Here is a 19,363-nt window from a genome sequence, read left to right as displayed (position 1 = left end):
AGTTGTAAATTGAGATGGTTAAAACATATTTGGTTGTATGTTAAAATGATTAGGTGAATTGGTATTTTGGCTTTGAAATATACATGTTTTGGTGTTGGTTTGAATAGCATGAAAGGAAATTATAGGTCACTTGAGGAAATGGTATGAATGGTACTGAATGCTAAATGGTTAAATTTTGAATTGTGGTGCCAGTGGTGGCATATTAGTTAGGCACTTAGGTTGAGTGATATATGATGTGTTTTGGCAAGTTTTGTTGCATTTTATGCGAGTTCAATGGTAGAACTTGCATTAGTGATTTGGGTTAAAATTGTTTGCTTTATAAGGAACTTTTGGGCACATATGGCTTAGGACACGGTCTATCACATGGTCATGTGCCACACACAGTCACCCCACACGACCATGTAGCTTATTTGATTTTTGGTGCAAGTTTGTTCATATGGTCTCAGAGAGTTACATGGCCTGACGACACGACCGTGTGACCCCTATTTTCAATTTTTACCATATTTTTCTATTTTGTTTTAGATTAGTCCATACTAGACCTGTCCATGGGCCGAGCGGCCCGACGGCCCGCCCATAATATGGGAGGGTTCGGGTAAAAATATAGGCCCGAAATATAGGCTTGGGCAAAAAAACGAAGCCCGTTTAAAAAATAGGCCGGGCTCAACTTTTTTGGCCGGGGCCCGGCCCGACCCGAATATAATAAATATATTTTTTATTTTTATTTTTTAATTTTAAAATACTTTAAAAATATTTTTATTTTTATTTTTAAAATATTTTTTTGTGTGTTTATTAAAAATCGGGCTAGGCCGGGCTCGGGCTTATTATTTTTTTCCTGGGCCGGGCCTGGGCAAAATTTCAGGCTCATATTTCGGGCCGGGCCGGGCCCGGGCCTAAGAGTCGGGCCAAAAAAATTTTCTGGGCCCGACTCGAACCCGGCCCATGGACAGGTCTAGTCCATACTTGTTTCTAAATTGACTTTAAGGTTCTGTAGGCTCAATTTAAGTCTCATTTTCGAATGTATGTTGTTTATTAATTTATGATGTTTAAATTAATCTTTGAATTGTTTCATAGTATTTTTGGTCTTGTTAACTATCGTAATATCTTGTAACTTTAATTCGGTAACGGAGACGGGTTAGAGGTGTTACACATTACATCTTCCTTCATGAAAAGTCAATTACTATTAAACAATAATTAAATCATTTATCACAAAGACAACATCTTCCTTCATGAAAAGTCAATTACTATTAAACAATAATTAAATCATTTATCACAAAGACAAATGAAGACAAATGATCTTTGTTCACCTTTACTTTTCATCGATCATGTAACGTTGATGAGAGGATAACATACCCATTAGTTGGCCTATAAATTCTTCTATTGTGAATGATGTTACATATTGTAAAAGTCGCATATCCAACGCATCAACTTTCGGTTCCTTATTTATTTGAATTTAGTCATTTATTTACATCAAAGTATACGAGTCACCATACATAATTAATCATTTACTCAGGATTCAGGTATGCCACACTATGAACGTCATAAATGAATAAATCCATAAACAAATTTAGGATTTATTCTACTTTGGTCCTATTTGATGTACTATAGTCACATCTATGTCTCTATCTTTTGAGAATCATCCACTTCGATACCCAAGACAAAACATCTCCCCAACTGGACTTGGTAGATGACATATTAGTTTTTCAATCGGTTTGCTCATTTTTTATTAGACTAAGGACTTGTTTAGGTTTATCTACTAATACAAGCTATCTTTCCATATTACAATCTGACCATTTAATACTGCCTAGAATTAGTTAAATGTTAGATAACCAGTGAGTCAATATTTGCTTTCATTTTACTTTATGTGCAAAAACATTAAAGGCAATATACAAATAATATTAATGTAATTAATGGATATTTTTATTAAACCAATTTGTTCAAAAAATTACAAGTATACTTAGACAAAAATATTATGCTAACGACATTAGATCCTGACACACACGCACAAAGATTGGTCTTCATAAGAGGTTGGGAATGTACATTTATATGAATATCCTTATATTATTAAATATTTTCGAGCTATTAATTGGAGATTTAGTTATGACACGAGTTGTCAATTATTATGAGATGGTTTTCCCAACATTAGGGAGAGAGAATAAAAAACTGGATGAATAAAATATTTGAAATAAATTATCATTATCTAAGATCCTCGTACAAAGCAATGTGAACCAGAAGTTCAACAAACAATTTATTTTACAAATAAACTATGAGATACATTTACTAACCTGATTAGAATAACCAAATGTTATATACAAATTAATGTTTTGATTTGAATTGAAGTCCCAGTAGGACAACTTACTAAAGTAAATGAAAGTAATGCATGCCTGAAGTATAATAGATTAATTAGTTCCAAAGATAAAAATTCTTGTAAAAAGAGAGGAGAAAACATTTAAGATGGTCACATAGTGGAAGGGGGGTTCCTGAAGAGACCCACGACATAACTAATTATAAAACTCAAGAAGAGATTCAAGTACTTGGAAGTGAAAATAAAAATGGTGAAAATCAAGAAATCTCAATAAGTTATATCTGTCGAAACCATTTTTAAATTTGAAAAATGGGATCGACTTTTTTAAAATGGAGTCGCCACCGATCTTTATTGAATGTGTGATCGGTTCACCTTGAAAATGATTTTGATCTACGAAATTTTAAGAAAATAGGTTCGGGAGTCAATTACGTACGAGGAAGGGTAGCACCCTCGTAATGCCCGAAATTGGTACCGAATTGATTGCTTAACGTCTTAGTGTCGAAATGTTGAAAATATTTTAAAATACGATCCTTGGTGAGAAAATTTGAATAAAGCAAATTGAATGACAAGACATACTTATTTCGAAGAAATAAATTTTGCACTCAGTGAGTTAGGGTGCTCCAATTCAATCCTTGAAATTAAATATGCTCCTTTTTTAAGAAAATCATGAGTTTAAAGAAGGTTTCTTGATTGTTTAAGTTAATCGAGAATTTAGAATCCAGTAAGTTAGGGTTCAATTTCTCAAAAATCTTAAACCTCAAATATTGCCCTTATTAAAAACAAGACAACAAAATGTTGTATCCAGTGAGTTAGGATCCAACATTTTGTAATCTAAAGAATTTTATTATTCGCCGTCGTATGGTTTTACAAAATGAACATTTGATGATCTAAATTCATCGAGAAGAATTGAAGCCCAGTAAGTTAGGGCACAAACCTCTCGAGAACTTACGAACGCCAAACTTTTTAGTAGACTTGAAATAAAACGATTATAATATTTTAATGAAATGCGATTCTCTCAAACAATATAATTGAATAGCCAAATATAAAGTAAATGATAAATAACAAACTAGATTTACAACATGAAGCAACCAAACATATAATACATCAACATTAAATAATCAAATAAACTAATAGTCAATCTTACAAATAACAAAACGAGAGTAATTAATATAAAAATAATTTAATCACAACTAAATCGCCTAAAATGAATAAAATTTTGAAACACGCAAATTACAAGCTATGATGCATTTTATATGCATATATGTGTATTAAAATAATTCAATATAAATTATACATATAAATATAATAATCACGAGATGTCATGGTGAAAATAAAATCTAGAGCTATAGTCTAAAATACATTAATGAGAAATATGAAGTAACATATCAATTCTTAAAATATATTAAGTGTGATAAAATAAATAATAATGTAGCAAATGGGAAAATAAATGTATAAAAGGTTTGTAAATAATATTAAGCCAATAGTAAAAATGTTTTTTTTAAAATATATGAATATAATAATAGATTTATTCAAAAACTATGAAGGCAAAACAAAATATGAAGGAAACGTTTTTTGAAATTGAAAATAATAATTTACAAATTTAAAACCAAAGTTTCAAACGAAAATAGGATGATAATAACAATTAAAACAAAACTAAATGATTACAATAGATTCAAAATATCGGTATATAATGGTTTTGAAAATATAAGAAAAAGCAAACTAAAACAATAATTTATTATAATTTGGACTATAATAATAGTAAGCCTAAATACTATCAAAATAAATATTATAAAAATATTAAATACTATAATATGTAAAATAGAATTAAAATAACGTTGAATTTTGAAAGGAAAACTAAATTAGTATTAAAATAAAATTTATTTTAAAAATGAAGGACCAAATCAGCAATTATGCGCAAACATTAAGATTATTTCAATTAATCATAGAAACGGCAACATTTAAAACTGGATTTAAATGAAAATAAGGTTAAATATGCGATACAAATTTCAAACAATTAAAGAAATTAAATCGCTATCCCAGTAAACGCACAAGGACCTATTAGACAAATAAACCAGACACCCATCACCCGCGGGTCCTACCCGAACCGGGTTACCACTCGGGTCTGGATCTTTAAACGGCGTCGTTTCGAAGTCATTGCACTGACTCCAAACGTCGTCGTGTGAGTCTCTGCATTAAGAAGCCAAAACCTAAAATACTTTCATTTCCTAAAAACCTAAATTGAATCAGATGAATGCTGCGCCGTTCTACACCGAAGGCATATGAACGATTCCTTAACCTAGCCTATACTCCGATGACGACAGAGAAGGCCAGGAATTCGTCATCAAGTATGTTTCCCCTTTCTTTTACTGTTACTTTCCTTAATAAATTAGCCAACATAAAAGCGAAGACAGAAAAAAAAGGAATCGAGAAGCAATCTGTAAAAAATGAAAGAAACCCCTAAAATCACCTTTCAATCTTTTTCTTTGTATTCTCAATGCGTATATTGAATGCGTAAAAAAGGGAAAAAAGCCCCCTCTACAAATTCCAAAAATGGCTTTATATAGCCGGAAATAAAATAGAATTTTACAGGAAATTTTTTTCTATATTTCTGCTATTTTTCTCTGTTATTCTCCTGTGTCTCTGCTGCTGTCGCCTTTGTTGCTTTGCAAAGTGGTACGAAGTCGTCGGAGGCCACCGGAGGCTCGTGGTGGCGCTTCGTGCGTGAGGTGCGCGTGGTTGGGGAGAGGAGGCCACCGCTATGGGGTACGGAGGAAATGATGCTAAAGGGCTAGGGTTTCTGATTCTTTTTGTGTTGGGCTTGGGTCAACTTTGGGCTGATGGTTAGGGTTTATTTAGGTTTGGTTATAATTTTGGGCTAGACATTGGGTTAAAATGATTTGGGCCACGTTTGGCCCATGTATTTGGATTGTGGACTTTTGATTATATGTGTTTTTTTATTTGGTTTACTTTAGTAGCGGGCCGGGCAAATTGGGCCTATTACAATATCAATATGAGAAAATATGGAAAATCGAAATAAAAAAGTTGTTAATAGCGTTCTTACAAATCATGTTGCTATTGAAATAATAAAAGAAAATGAGGATCATGAGCCTAACTCTGTTGAAGAATGTAGAAATAGAAATGATTGACTAGATAGGAAAGACACAATTTAAATAGAATTGAATTCACTTGTTAAATGTGAGGTTTGTGGACTTGTAGTCCAAACACCTAAAGATATAAAGTCAGTAGGATATAAATGAGTATTTGTGTGAAAACAAAATGAGAAAAATGAAGTTGTAAGATATAAAACGTGAATTGTAGCACAAGAATTTTTGCAAAGGCTTAAAATTGATTATGAAGAGACATACTCTTCTATGGTGGATGCAATCACATTTAGATATTTTTTAGTCTGATAGTTTGTGAAAAACTTGACATGCGTCTAATGAATGTTGTTACAACCTATTTGTATGGCTCACTTGATAGTGAAATTCATATGAAAATCCTAGAATGATTTAAAATCCTAGAAGGATATAGAGTACCCTAGGAAAATTGTTCGATCAGATTAAAGGAATCATTATAAGAATTAAAACAATCTAGACATATGTGGTACAATCATCTTAGTGAATATTTGTTGAAAGAAGGTTATAAAAATTATCCACTTTGTCCATATGTTTTCATAAAAAGGTTTGAATCAAATTTTGTGATAATTATTATTTATGTTGATGATTTAAATATTATTGGAACTCCTGAAGAGCTTTAAAATACAATAATTTGTTTAAAGAAAGATATTGATATGAAATATTTTAGAAAAATAAAGTTATGTCTCGGCCTGTAGATCGAGCATTTAAAGGATGGAATAAAGACCCATTTCGTCCTTGTAAAAATGATGAATAATTTATTGGTCCTGAAGTACCATATCTAAATGCCATATGGGCATTGGTGTATCTTGCAAACAACACATGATCTTATATAGCATTCATTGTGAATTTGTTAGCAATATTTAGTTCCTCTTCAACAGATAAACATTGGAATGAAATTAAACATGTATTTAGATATCTCAGAGGAACTATTGGAATGATGTCATTTTATTCAAGTGATTCAAGATCTCTATTAGTTGACATTAGTTGTTGCCTTTTTAAATCATGTAAAAATAATTGCAATGCATGAGGCAAGTTGAGAGTGTGTTTGGTTAAGGTTGTTAACCCAATATATCCAGAAGATATGTGATTTGCCTCTACAAGAAAAGATGTCAACTATCTTATATAAAGATAATGCAACATGTATAGCTCAATTGAATGTTGGTTACATTAAAGTGATATAAAAGTTCAACAAATTCGTTCTAGTGATAACTTGATAGATCATTTTATCAAGGCATTGCTAACCACAACATTTGAAAGTTTATTGAAATGTGTTGACTCAAAGATGTAATGTGATGTTGCCATTAAGTGGTGTTTGAAACACACTGTTCTCTTTTCCTTTAATCAAAGTTTTGTCTCACTGAGTTTTTTTGATAAAGTTTTTTAATGAGGTAGCTTGTAATAGGAGATTGTGTACCCTTTTTCTTTCATTAGGTTTTTATCTCACAGAGTTTTTCGTAACAAGGTTTTAACGAGTTACATTTTCGTTAATGGATATTCAAAGGGGAGTGTTATAAATTCATTAATAAATGGATGTCCATATAACTCTCAAAGCCTCCAAATTTATCCTCTTGTAACTCTTGTAACCCTTAAAAAAATTATATGGTGCCTTAATTCTCTTCTTATAACCTACGGTAATTGAGACCCTATCAATAGAGAACAAATATAAGCTTTTTGTACGCCAAAATGAAAGTTGAATCTTCTTTTCATTTTCTACAATAAGTTTATAATATTTCTATAATTTCTAAAAATTTTATAAATTTTTATATTTTTATAACACATTGCTAATATTTTATAATATCTAATAATTAAGAAAAAAAACCTTCTTAAGCTTTTTATGCCAACATGTTTTCGAAGTTAAATGTCAAGTCAACTATCATAAAATTGTTTTTTTTCATGACAATTGTCATGTTATCACTTAATTGCTATTAAGGGTTAATTATTATTAAGGATCAACTGTCATGTCATTACTTAAGAGCTCGTTAAAGATTAACGGCTGGTCATGAGCTTCGACAAAATTCTATATTTCAAGTGTCAATTTGTTGCTAACTTTAGATTGATTGCAAATTTTAATTACAAGCTTAATTGATTTTTTTAAAATTATTTTAAGATGAATATTTTAAGGATTTAAGCCTAAAATTTATAAAATAAGGGGGCCACATGTAAGATACAGAAAAATATGGGCACAAACCGAAATTATCCTTTTCTTTCTTCTCGATTTCTTTCTCCTCAAATACATTTTGTATCCTTATTTTTCAGACTCCGTCGTCTATCTCCCTTTCTCCCTCTCTCTAAAACCTCGTTTTTTTTCCTTCTAGTTTTCTTAATTTTCTCACAGTTTCTTCAAACCCTCCAAAATACTCTCATAAACCCTCGATTGTAACTCTATTACGATCCTGTCCTTCACCGGTTTCCCTTCTTCTCTACGACTTGATTTTTCTTCTTCCCGAAATACCCCTCCATCGCCTATTTAATTACCTTCACTCTCATTTCCACGTTAGTTCGGGTTCAATTTGGAATCGGATGATAGCTCCTTAGACATTGCCCGTTCTGTTATTCTAGAATATTCTGTAAGTTCTTTTCTTTTGGCTCACTAATATTTCGCCTTTTTTATATTTCTTTTTCTTACGAAACCTAGCTGATTTATTTATAATTTAATTAGAGAATTTATCTATCTAATTGGATTTACTGAGAATTTCTTTAATTTATCTATCGACTGAATTCGAACCTAATATTTTCGTCGTTATTAGTTTTAATATAGTTTTAAGTGCAAAATACGGTTTTAAGCAGTTGGGAGATTTTTATTGAACTTGTTTCTCTGAAGCCTGTAGCAAAGAACTTAGTTATTTTGAAACTTTTGTGCCATTAAATAAACGTTTGGTGCACAATTTCTGTATATGAATTTTCGGGCAATGATATTTGTGTTCAAAGTGATGTTGTTACATCCGATTTAGTTTTTGTTGGTGTGTCGATGATTGTAAGTTACTTTTAAGATAGTGGAAAGCTTGAGGGTGATAGGTGGTTCATTATTTTGTTTAAGTTATTGTATATGCTAATACTATAACCTTGAAGCATGTTGTGTGAGAAAAGGCATTTCATAGCTGTTTTGCTATTATTTACTGTATGATTAATTTGATACGAGTTTGTGGAGCATGAAAACCTCATCAAATTTCAATTTTTTTTAACCATTTGATTGGACCTTAACACTTTTCCCTATTCATAGGTTTTCCTTCTAATTGCTTCTCATCTTGTTTGACTGTTGCATTTGGTTAGAGTTTGGAACTCTGCAAGCTGTAAAAGTATTTGGGTTTATTATTTATTCAGAAGGATCCAATGGAGCTGAAAGTTTCATCTCCTAAGCTTGGTGGTCTTTCTCCTCCTGGTTGTGTTAGCGATCCTGAGGAAAAGGAAGTCAGTGATGAGGATGATGATGATCGCAACCATAAGCACCGTAGGCGAGAGACACGTTCTCAATCATTAGAGACAGATTCTATGGATCCGGCTTTTACAAAGTCATACAGAAAACGCAATAAATTTTTTGAAAATGGGCAACCTTTCAGAGAAAATGAATCTCAAGCAGGTGAAACCTGGAAAAGTAATAACAGTTTGCCTCTAGACAAAGACTTGACATCGAAGTTTGATAGAAGACGCCCAGGATTAGCTTCACTACCCCGAGGACATGTGGATGTGAACCAGAGAGTTAGGTCAAACCAACCATTTAGTGGAGATTCTGGTCCTGGTAGGGGTAGAGGAAGGGATAACTCTTCTTGGAATCAACGTGATTCTAGGTTCAATTCAATTGATATTGCTTCTCAAATGGTTCATCCTGGATCTGTTGCTCCAAGTCTCTTTGCAGGAAGGGGATTGCCTAATGTTTCAAATGCGCAAAGTCCATCATGGGGTGCCTTTGGGATGATGCCTGGAATACCAAATGGTGGCCTAGATACACTCCATCCTATTGGTTTACCAGGGGTGCTGAGGCCACCTATGAATTCTTCATTGAATATGGGCATTCCTCGCCAACGTTGCAGAGACTTTGAGGAGCGTGGATTTTGTCTAAGAGGAGACATGTGCCCAATGGAGCATGGTGTCAATCGTATTGTTATTGAAGATGTTCAGGTATTCAATTTGCTATTTTTTATCTTGATTCAGACATTTTGGCTTATAGCCTTTCCCGAGATTTTACAAAATTGATAAAGAAAATCGTGTCATTTGGCAATGTAGTTTCAGTAAGGACCAGCCAGGGAAGTTACCATGTGCATCTGGTTTATCTCCTCTAGCTACCAAACAATGTGTAGGATGAACTATGTGCTAAAAATTATTCACTGTTAATATCACCCTTTAAATGCTTGGTGGCAATCTAGCTGCATCAAAATGCTTCAGTACTACCATAGATGGGTTAAATTGTTGTTGCATTGAGTTCATTTACCAAAGCCTTGCTGTTATATTTCTACTCTAAATATTATAGTACTACCAGATACAGGTTAAATTCTCACGCTACTTTCTAATGAATTCATTTGCTACTATCCTTTCTTTCCCTGCTACGTTTACTGATACCCTTTTTACTTTCAACAATTCCATAATCAACAAAAGTAACATGCTTGCCAGATTACTTGCTTACACAAATCCTTAAGTATCTTCTTGAAGGGAAGCCCCTGGATAGTATGGGGTCACTTAAAAAAAATAAAGAAAAATTATGTTTACACATAAATTCTCTGCTTTAAGTATTGACTAATGTACTACATGAATAACGATCTCTATGATTAGACTTTTCTCACATCATTGATATTTGATCCATGATCTATATTGACTGGTGGACTGGCTCCCCTCCCCCCTTCTTTTATAGTGTCATATATTCAAGTTAATAGTAACTTCTTTTCTGATTTGCAGAGTCTGTCACAGTTTAACCTTCCTGTTACAGTTCCAAGTGCACAACTATTGGCAACCCCTGCTGCACCTAGACCTCTACCTTCAAGTGTTCCTCCAACCACTTTGATGAGCAGCAAGGGTATACATAGCAAAAGTAGCAAGTCTGGAATGACTGATGATGCCTTGGGTTTGAATGGTGCATACACTGGCTCTACTAGTGCAAGTGTTGCTGATCTATATGATCCTGATCAACCCTTATGGAATAACAATGGCCCAGAAGCATCGACTGCAGTCTCAGGACTACATTCACCCAAGATTGATGAAGCAGAACCCTTTCTAAGTGGTGATATCTCTGATCGCCATCATGGAAGGTTACATGAAAACGCTGATAATGAGTTGGCAAGTAGAAGCATTGGGTCACAGGGCACAAGTTTGTCTGTTTGGGGTAGAATTGGTAGCCCAGGAAGTAGAACAGACACAAAAGAGAAAATTGATCTCGCACAGTCGGCCTATCCTGAGAATGAAACCAAAGAAGACCAAGAAGCGTTTCCCAGCTCTCAAGGCACTTCCTGTCAGGTAAAGCGGATCAGCACTGAGGATGATGGCTCCAAATTTATGGATACATCATTCAAATCACAGACTGATAGTATGCATAATAGCCGAAAACCAACTCAGAAGGCACTTCGTACACTGTTTGTCAATGGGATTCCCCTGAAAAGTAACAAAAGAGAGGCTCTTCTTTCTCATTTTCGTAAGTTTGGAGAGGTTATTGACATTTATATTCCGAAAAATAGTGAACGGGCCTTTGTCCAGTTTTCAAGGAGGGAAGAGGCTGAAGCTGCTCTGAAGGCTCCTGATGCTGTTATGGGTAATCGCTTTATTAAGCTCTGGTGGGCTAATCGGGATAGTGTACCTGATGATGGCATAAACAGTGGAAGCAGTGTAACATTAACTTCACGCGGTCCAACGGTTTTTGTTATTCCAGCACAGGCTGTTGTTAATAGAGGAGGGAAGGATAACCTTCAACCTATTGCTCAGAAGAGCAATGCTGTCCATGGTGCTGCTGTACCTTCTGTGAATTCCCCTAAGCCATCTGGTGTTAATGGTCCCAAGGTTCAACTTCCATTGCAGAAAAAGTTAGAAACTCTAGAGCAGATGAAAGAGGAACTACGCAAGAAGCAGGAAATGCTGGAGCAGAAGCGGAATGACTTCAGGCGCCAGTTGGACAAACTTCAAAAACAAGTATTGGGAACTTCTTTACTCTTGCGTACCATAATCCTAATATCTGCTTCTTCAGTAATTTTACATGTGCTAATAACTGTTACATGTAGCAATCAGTTTCAGCAATTGCATGTTTTCAGTGTATTTTTTAATCAGCTAGACTGCTGTAGAACTGTAGCTAAGTCCTGAAAAACTTTACTGGTGGTGTTGGGCATTGTCAGAGATGCATGCCTTTATTTACCAGTACTTTGACTACATGCACATGCTAAACGTGTTGAGTGAGAATGATGAAGTCAGGAAAACAGAACCTAAGGGTTTTTAGATATAAATGTTGGGTATTATCCACCACTGGTTTAACATTTTTGGTAACCTTTTGCAGTCTTCTGGTGTCAAAGGTGATCTACCAACTGAGCAAGCTGCTAAGAAGCAAAAGGTGGGAATTGCAGCTGATCCTGCAAAAGCTTCAACTCCAAGTTTGTCTGAACCTGGTGCACCTACAACAATACCATGCACTGTAGGGATGACAGATAAAAACAAATCAACAGAGAATGTTGGGTCTCATGGTCCAACATCAAATGCCACTATGTCATTGCAGGAGTCTAAGAGCTCAAAGCAGCAATCTTGTCCATCAGCACCTACTGGGTATCCATTCTTGATGAATAAATACAAATTAGACAACCGGCCTACTGCTTTTAGAGTTATTCCACCTTTGCCTTCTGGTTTTGCAGATGTGAGTCACTCTATCTCTTCCTCTGAGAAAATTGTATTTGCTCCGTCTTTCTATGAGGATGGATTTTACCTGATTATTCTTTTATTCCATTTTGAGAAAAAGGTAAAAGAAGCACATTTCACAAACAATGGGTCTTCTTAGCATGTCTTGTTATTTCAATGATGAATCATTCCAAGGGTGAAAGGCATAGCATAAGGCATGTGATAGTGAATAGAGAGCTTTATGATGTAGAACACAAAAATGTGTCATCTAATGTATTTTTGTGCTATTTACATGATATTGAGAATTGATATATATTTGTATATTTGTATCTATCTTCTCTACCCAAACATTCTTGTCCCTTGGGCATATTGTTGGAATATGGCTCTTTTTGAGGGGATGTTCTTGGCTTCCAAATTTACCTAAAATGCTAGGCACATGTCTGTCCTCTCTATCAAAATACAAAGGTCTTTGAGTCAATGTCCTAAACTCAATTGGCTTTTCTGTGTCTGTCAATTAGGTTGATGTTCTGAAGGAGCACTTCTTACAATATGGTGATCTTTCTGCCGTGGAGATAGAAGATGTGGAAAATGATAATGATATGGGATCAGAAGCAATGAATAATTGCTCCATTGTTATAACTTATGGCACACGCTGGTCAGCTGAAAGGGCATACGTAAATGGTAAATGCTGGCAGGGCAATAATTTGCAATTTACATGGTTGACATCTAGCAATTCTAGCAATGACCCTAGTAGCAAAGAAACTTCATCTTCTACACCGAAGGGGACTTTAGAAGCTGATGTCCAGACAGAAGGAGAATTAGAATTCAGTGTCTCCCCGGAAGTCATTGCTTCAGGTGATAAGGAATCTAAGAATTCAGAAGGCGAGAGTTTTGTGGAGAATATGGCATTGCCTGAAGTTTCCGAGCATAGCTCATCCCCATCGTCTTGCATGAAAGAGTCACCTAAAGGCGACGCATGTTAAGGACTGGAGCTGTTTTCGGATCTGTACAGTGAGGTAAAATGTTCAATCTATTGATCTCTAGTTTTCAATCTCGCATTCTCAATTACTGAAATTTCTTCTTTTCTTTACCCAGTATATCTTGTTTGATGCTTTGGGACATGGGTTTAAAAAAAAAAGGAATTTTCTGATCTTTAATTGCCACTTCAAGGTTAACCGTTACTCGAGTGGCAAATTCATTGTATGGTCTTTGGAGATTAGTTTTTGTAGGACTAAAAGGGATTAAAGTAAAAAAGAAAACATTTCTGTTGAGATTACTTTGAAATTTTCATATGAAAAATCTTTGGGACCTGATTCCCATTTCAGTTTTACATTATCTTCCATTTGCAGAATTGATGCTTGAGTTTACATCTGTAGATGGTGACCCATTGGACTGTTTTAATTCTAATAACGAAGCATTGATTTTTGATTAATGATATATTTGGATAACATATTAAATAGGACGATAACATTTGCCAATTGCTTCGAAAGGTAGTAATAATAATATGTTTTTTATAATTAAAATTTTAAAGTTGAAATGTATGTATTTCAGGTTAAGTCATATTCAGGTGGGGCTGGTGATCCAACCTTAGATATCTGTTATAGTCGTCACCTATCCACGAAATGTGTGTGGATGGTAAATAAAATAGCAATTCCAGGGGCTAAAAATATACATGAAAAAGAAAACATAAAACAGAGAAATAGTAGAGCAGAGAGGAGCGAACGTGCGGGTGCTGGAACCCTTAACAACGCTATCGCACCCACCAACCCGAAGCCGACGGGGAATTGTCGAATGAGAATCCCAATGGCCTTTGGTAGGGACTGGACTGGTCGACTTGGAAAAGGTTAAACAAAACGAAGGGGGGGGGGGGTTATACATGTGCAATGACCTAACCTTTCACGTGTGAATAATTTGTTGGTTCTATCCTCAAACTTTAAAAGACGCGCGCACACACACACACACGAGTATAGCCTCTTATATATGTATTATATTTACCATTCATGAAAACTTTTATTTGAATGCAAATTCATGAGAAGACTACCAGCAGCGCAAGAAGGAGCATTGCACACCCAACCTCAATTGCCCCATAGAAAGCAACGTCTAATCAATCAATCAGATAAAAAGAAAAGAAAAGAAAAACACCGCATTAGTAAAATTGGAATAGAGGTGTCTTTGGTTTTGGAGGTGTTGGGTCAGTTCTGATCCCCTTTTTGTGTGTTTTTTCCCCGACTTGGGCGGTTGTGTGGTGGCCCTTGCAAAAATGCCAAGTTGAAAACGAAAGGTGTTTGAACTAGTGAAAGTACTGGGTGTGGAAGAAATAGAGGACCCTTATGGCCTGAATAAGCTGCATCATTCAATCAACCTTTTCTTTTTATATTAGTATATATTATATATAGCCTTTTTTCCGAGTTTACGCTGGCCTGCCTCCTTGCTTTGCATGTCATTCAAAGACAGAGAGGATCTTTTGAGTTTCCCCTTTCATCAAAAACCTCAAATATTCCGCCCCCCACTCTTTTCTCACCCTGCTTTTCTTTGTTCCATGCTTTCCCTTTTCCATCCCAACTAGACCACTTTCCCATCTCAATCAAAATTAATTACTAACTTTCATTTTTAAGCCATTAAAATTTCCTTTGTATCAAAATATGGAATTTAAATAGAAACAACTATCCATATATATAAAACCAAACCTTAGCTGAAGCAGTATTCAAAGAACTCAACCCACACCCACACATCTTATATCACTGCTGATTATCTTATACTATTATACTGTTACTAGTGATCGGATTATTATGTCTCATCTTATACCATAACTAGTGATGTTTAAAATGTTTTAGTTTACCAAAATTCAGTTCATTATTGAAATTCTACTTTCAGTTCATGAAAATGATGATACATGCATGTATGTAAACTCTTTTTTTTTTTACTAAGATAGTTTAGTTTGATTACTTATAGAATATATATTTAAGTTTTAATTTTATGAACCGATAGATTTATCATGTTATTACAATAATTTGAGAGTCAGGAGTTTGAATTATACTTAAACGCTTAATTTTTCAATTTAATTAGTTTTATGCGTAATTTAGAAAATATAAAAATGAGTTTTTATTTTATGAAATGTTAATTAGTGTCCAGTTAATGCATTGTTTTTGACTTTAGTAAAATAATATTATACATACAATAATAACTAACTAATATCCAAGACACTGGTTATTTAAAATTTTATTTATTTTATTTTTGATTTCTTAAGTTATCTGACTAATTCTCGTATATCTATTAATGTTAGATTCAGAAATGAAAATAAAAAAATGATAAAAGATAGAAGTTAAGTAATACACACCTGATTTGAGAAGAAGGCCACATCTTCCCTCATAACCCTTTAGTAACTTAATTGAGGCATTTTATCATATGAAATTTGTTAATTGTCAAATATTCAGGAGACCAGTGAATATAAGTACAAGTCAAATACTTGCAGACCAGCCAATAAGTAATGTTGGGGATCAAGCATAAGGCCACATGTGCTAATCCCTCCATGGGAGCTCTCATCTTCTTCATATATTCTCTATAATTTTATTCTTTTATTTTTTTCATTATAAAACTCAATCATTGTCTTAAAGATGGGAGAGTGTTTCAGAATCCAAATTTTTGCCAACTATTCAAACTCATCTCAAACCAAAGAGACTTAAGTAGATTTAAATAGTAACAGATTGCAAATATTAAAATTTGAGTTCTAAATTGATTGGATAAGATATAATTAATATGTTTGATATAAACACATGCATTGATGATTAGGAAATTATGGATAATTAACTTCCCAGAAAGAATGAAGGAAGAGAATCTGTTCAATTTAAAAAGTAAAATAATGATAATGGGTGGCTATTTATAACTTCCACAACATGTGAATCAGCAGTAAAATTTGTTGATTGAGGGGTCTAAACATGGATGATTTGAAAATGTGCAAAAATAAAAGCCACAAATTTGAGAAAATAAAAATGAGACTTAAAGAAACATCTTACATGCAATTTAATATTCTGTTGGTGCACGTACCTTCCACATGGGCAAACAACCCCCTTTTATTCTTCCTACAAAGCTAGGTACCTGTACCTTCGCACTGTTTCAGATAATGACTGTGTGGGGGAATTTTACATTACGTTTTTTTTTTGGGGGTTTTAAATTATTGGTCGGAGGAAGTCAACAAATTTACAGTCTTACTATTTTACTATCCGTTTATGGAAAACTCAAGGCTTGAGAGTTTGGTGTGTGTTTAATAAAGCTTTTGAGAAACAAGCTTTTCCTTTTCCTTTTTCCCTTTCTTCACACTTAGCCTCTATGCCTATATGCTCTTGCTTGCTTAAATTTGAGAATTCTCATATAGCTTCAAACATAACATAAATTACTTACTCTTCTTATACTATTCTCTTTTTCAGATTTTAAAATGTCACGCCAATAAATTTAACGGCGTGAATAATCATATATATATATATTACTTGGACTTATTATTCGAATGTAATCAATCCGAATATATAAGATTGATTAAGAAAAATATTTTATGGTTGGAAAGTATATGATTTGCCATAAGCAAGAAAATAAAATCTGATTGTAGAAATTGAATTCAACAGGAAATGAAGCAAAAATGATGTTTGAGAACATAAAAGGAATATGTATTTGCTAATAACATAAACTTATATATAAACAAAATACGAAGCTATGGAAGATTGGTGGGATCATATATATTAGTACAGGATATGATAAAATGATTGTTAATTAGGGCAACAAAACAGGCATACTATAGTCTAACTTTTTATTTTTATTTTGGAGTATTCATATCCTACATATATTCAACTTTGAAATACATAAAAAAATAAAAATAAAAATAAAAATAAACATCGAACATAAGAATAAAAAAGGCTCAAACAGAAAGAATAGCCACATATCAAATATCGAAATTACTTTTCACAGGACACTAACAATTACATTCCATGAGAGGGTAATTTGCATATCATAAAAATATCCATGTATGGTCCCTTTGTCAAGTTCCATAACTAGAGAAAACCCTAGAGCCAGCCAAATAGGAGCTCTTCCAATCCCAACCTATATATATATATATATATTACATATATCAAATCTTGATGTGCTTATTAATTAATGACATGATATACTAATAATCAATTAACAAACTCTCACATGCTTCCACTCTCATTGTCTCCGCTAGGGTCATTGTTATTCCACTGTGAAGGATAATAAAACCCAGAATTTTGATCGAAAGAACCACCCCCAGAGCTGCCATGCCCGGCGGCTGTTCTCCTTCCTCCATACTGGGATGCTGCTGGTGGCTGCGGCGGCTGTGGCATTTCGTTGTAGGCATAGCGGATTATATCAGCATTTGTTGCATCCAATTCCTTTTGGAGTCTCATAACTTGTCTTTGAAGGACTGAAATGGCTCCAACGCAGCCATAAACAGGATCTTTCATCCTTGCCTCAGCTTCATAGGCGAGGGAGTTGACTGCATCTTCCCTTTGATGGGGCGGCACATCATTTAGCAATTTGCTAACATTGCTTGCACCGAATATCTTGTGAACGTTGATGAATTTTTGAGGCTCTTCTGGTGGGAAATAGGGTGCAAATATACAATCTGGCATGCATTTCCTTCTCAAACATTTGCAGGCTGCACATGGTGGGTTTGAATAGCTTGAAGATGCCATTTTCTTTGATCTGCACTGCCAACCAACAATTTTAATGCATCTAACTCTAACTAAATTCTAATGGTTCACTAACTTTCAACTGGGAAAAAAAAGGGTTTGTTTCTAATTCAATATTATCAAGACTTGGTGGAGGAAAAAAAACACTAGGCTAGGTATCATCGAGATTCCATGAGAAATTGCTTAAGAAAAAAAAAACACACTCTGCGGTTTTCTTAAAAACAATTTTTGCTTTTTTTTTCCTGACCTGCCAGCCAAACAGCTTTCTTTGAATTTAAAGAGGACTGTCAGATAATTTCAGCTTAAACTGTAGCCAAAAGAAAAAAAACCAAGAGTGAAAAACAAAGACAAAATACAGGGAAAAAAAGAGGAAAACATATATAAAATATTACATTAGCATGCAGAAACAATTGCACAAAATTGAACCAAAACCCTCCCATATATCCCATTCCTGAAGGCCACAAAAATTTCCAAAAGATTCGACCATAGTATATCCTTTTCATGCTACATATATTATCTATATGTGTAATATAAAGAGAGATGTAGGTATACCTTTATTCCCCTTGAGTAGGTTCCTGTAAACCCTTTGATAAATGGTTTATTTTGTCCCAATGAGGAAGACTATGCAGCAACAGAAAGATGAAAAATTCACTTAGGGTTATATTATTAATATATGTATGAGAGTGGAATGTGGATGTTTATAAAGAAAAAACCCTATTAGTTAAAGAACAGGGATGGGGTGGGAGGAGGGGGCCTGCAAAAATTCAGTGACAAAAGGTAAGGAAGGTATGGAAGCAAAGAGAGGGAATTAAGAGGATTTTGCAGTGATCCTGAAACACAAAGGAAGAAAATAAATAACTAAATTATTATTATTTTAGAAAAAAAAAAGCAAAAGACAAAGACAAGGGGGGGGGTAATAAATGGGGATACAAAAGGATGACTATGACACTGTCTGCACTTACAATAATTATATCATACCACTGTTTCAAGAAACTGGTGAAAATCACCTTGAAATTTGAATATTGAAAAAAAAAGAAGAAGAAGAAACTTTTTGGTGTAAAATAAAAAAGACAAATAGCATATCAGAAACGTAGCTAAACAATCTGCATAAGTCTTTTCTTGGATGTATAATTATATATAATTATAGTTAAGCAAAAAAAAAGAAAAAAGAAAAAGGAACTTGTGATCACGATTATTAATTGTCATATAGCCAAAAAGCATAAATGTCTTTTTTGGTAAAAGAGAAACACAAATGTTTATACTTGTAATCGTCAACTAATCATCCAATCAACACTTAATTAGCCACGTGCTCCAGATTCTTTTCGATTATGCATTCCTTGTCATTTGATCAGACACTATAGTTGTACATCTCTGATCAACTCTGCTTTATTTTGATCATTTTGACTAACCATTTATTTCGGTAGCAAAAT

The 19,363-nt window shown here is 33.9% G+C and overlaps 2 protein-coding genes across 9 annotated transcripts; one reads left to right on the top strand and one right to left on the bottom strand.

Annotated features, from left to right (window-relative positions):
* Positions 1-7,684: 7,684 nt before the first annotated feature.
* LOC105779920 (zinc finger CCCH domain-containing protein 41) lies at positions 7,685-14,272 on the top strand. Of its 5 annotated transcripts, none has more exons than XM_012603922.2 (6): positions 7,685-8,006; positions 8,660-9,555; positions 10,327-11,547; positions 11,906-12,256; positions 12,756-13,253; positions 13,789-14,272. In XM_012603922.2, the coding sequence occupies exons 2-5, from the start codon at positions 8,770-8,772 to the stop codon at positions 13,218-13,220; spliced, it is 2,823 nt and encodes a 940-aa protein (XP_012459376.2). In that variant the 5' UTR covers positions 7,685-8,006; positions 8,660-8,769; the 3' UTR covers positions 13,221-13,253; positions 13,789-14,272. The 5 variants fall into 5 exon arrangements, with proteins under 5 accessions (XP_012459376.2, XP_012459377.2, XP_012459375.2 ...); XM_012603923.2 differs by lacking the exon at positions 13,789-14,272 and adding an exon at positions 13,333-13,567; XM_012603921.2 differs by lacking the exon at positions 13,789-14,272 and having other exon boundaries at positions 8,761-9,555; positions 12,756-13,567.
* Positions 14,273-17,157: 2,885 nt separating this feature from the next.
* LOC105778822 (LOB domain-containing protein 25) lies at positions 17,158-18,811 on the bottom strand. Of its 4 annotated transcripts, none has more exons than XM_052629892.1 (3): positions 18,486-18,811; positions 18,181-18,240; positions 17,158-17,951 (listed from the first exon to the last, which is right to left on the bottom strand). In XM_052629892.1, exon 3 carries the CDS (start codon positions 17,934-17,936, stop codon positions 17,415-17,417), a length of 522 nt encoding a protein of 173 aa, XP_052485852.1. In that variant the 5' UTR covers positions 17,937-17,951; positions 18,181-18,240; positions 18,486-18,811; the 3' UTR covers positions 17,158-17,414. The 4 variants fall into 4 exon arrangements, with proteins under 4 accessions (XP_052485852.1, XP_052485851.1, XP_012458036.1 ...); XM_052629891.1 differs by having other exon boundaries at positions 17,158-17,946; positions 18,486-18,810; XM_012602582.2 differs by lacking the exon at positions 18,181-18,240 and having other exon boundaries at positions 18,486-18,810.
* Positions 18,812-19,363: the final 552 nt, after the last annotated feature.

Source organism: Gossypium raimondii, chromosome 4 (genome assembly GCF_025698545.1).
Source record: "Gossypium raimondii isolate GPD5lz chromosome 4, ASM2569854v1, whole genome shotgun sequence".
NCBI lineage: Eukaryota > Viridiplantae > Streptophyta > Magnoliopsida > Malvales > Malvaceae > Gossypium > Gossypium raimondii.
This window is presented reverse-complemented; position numbering and strand designations above follow the sequence as displayed.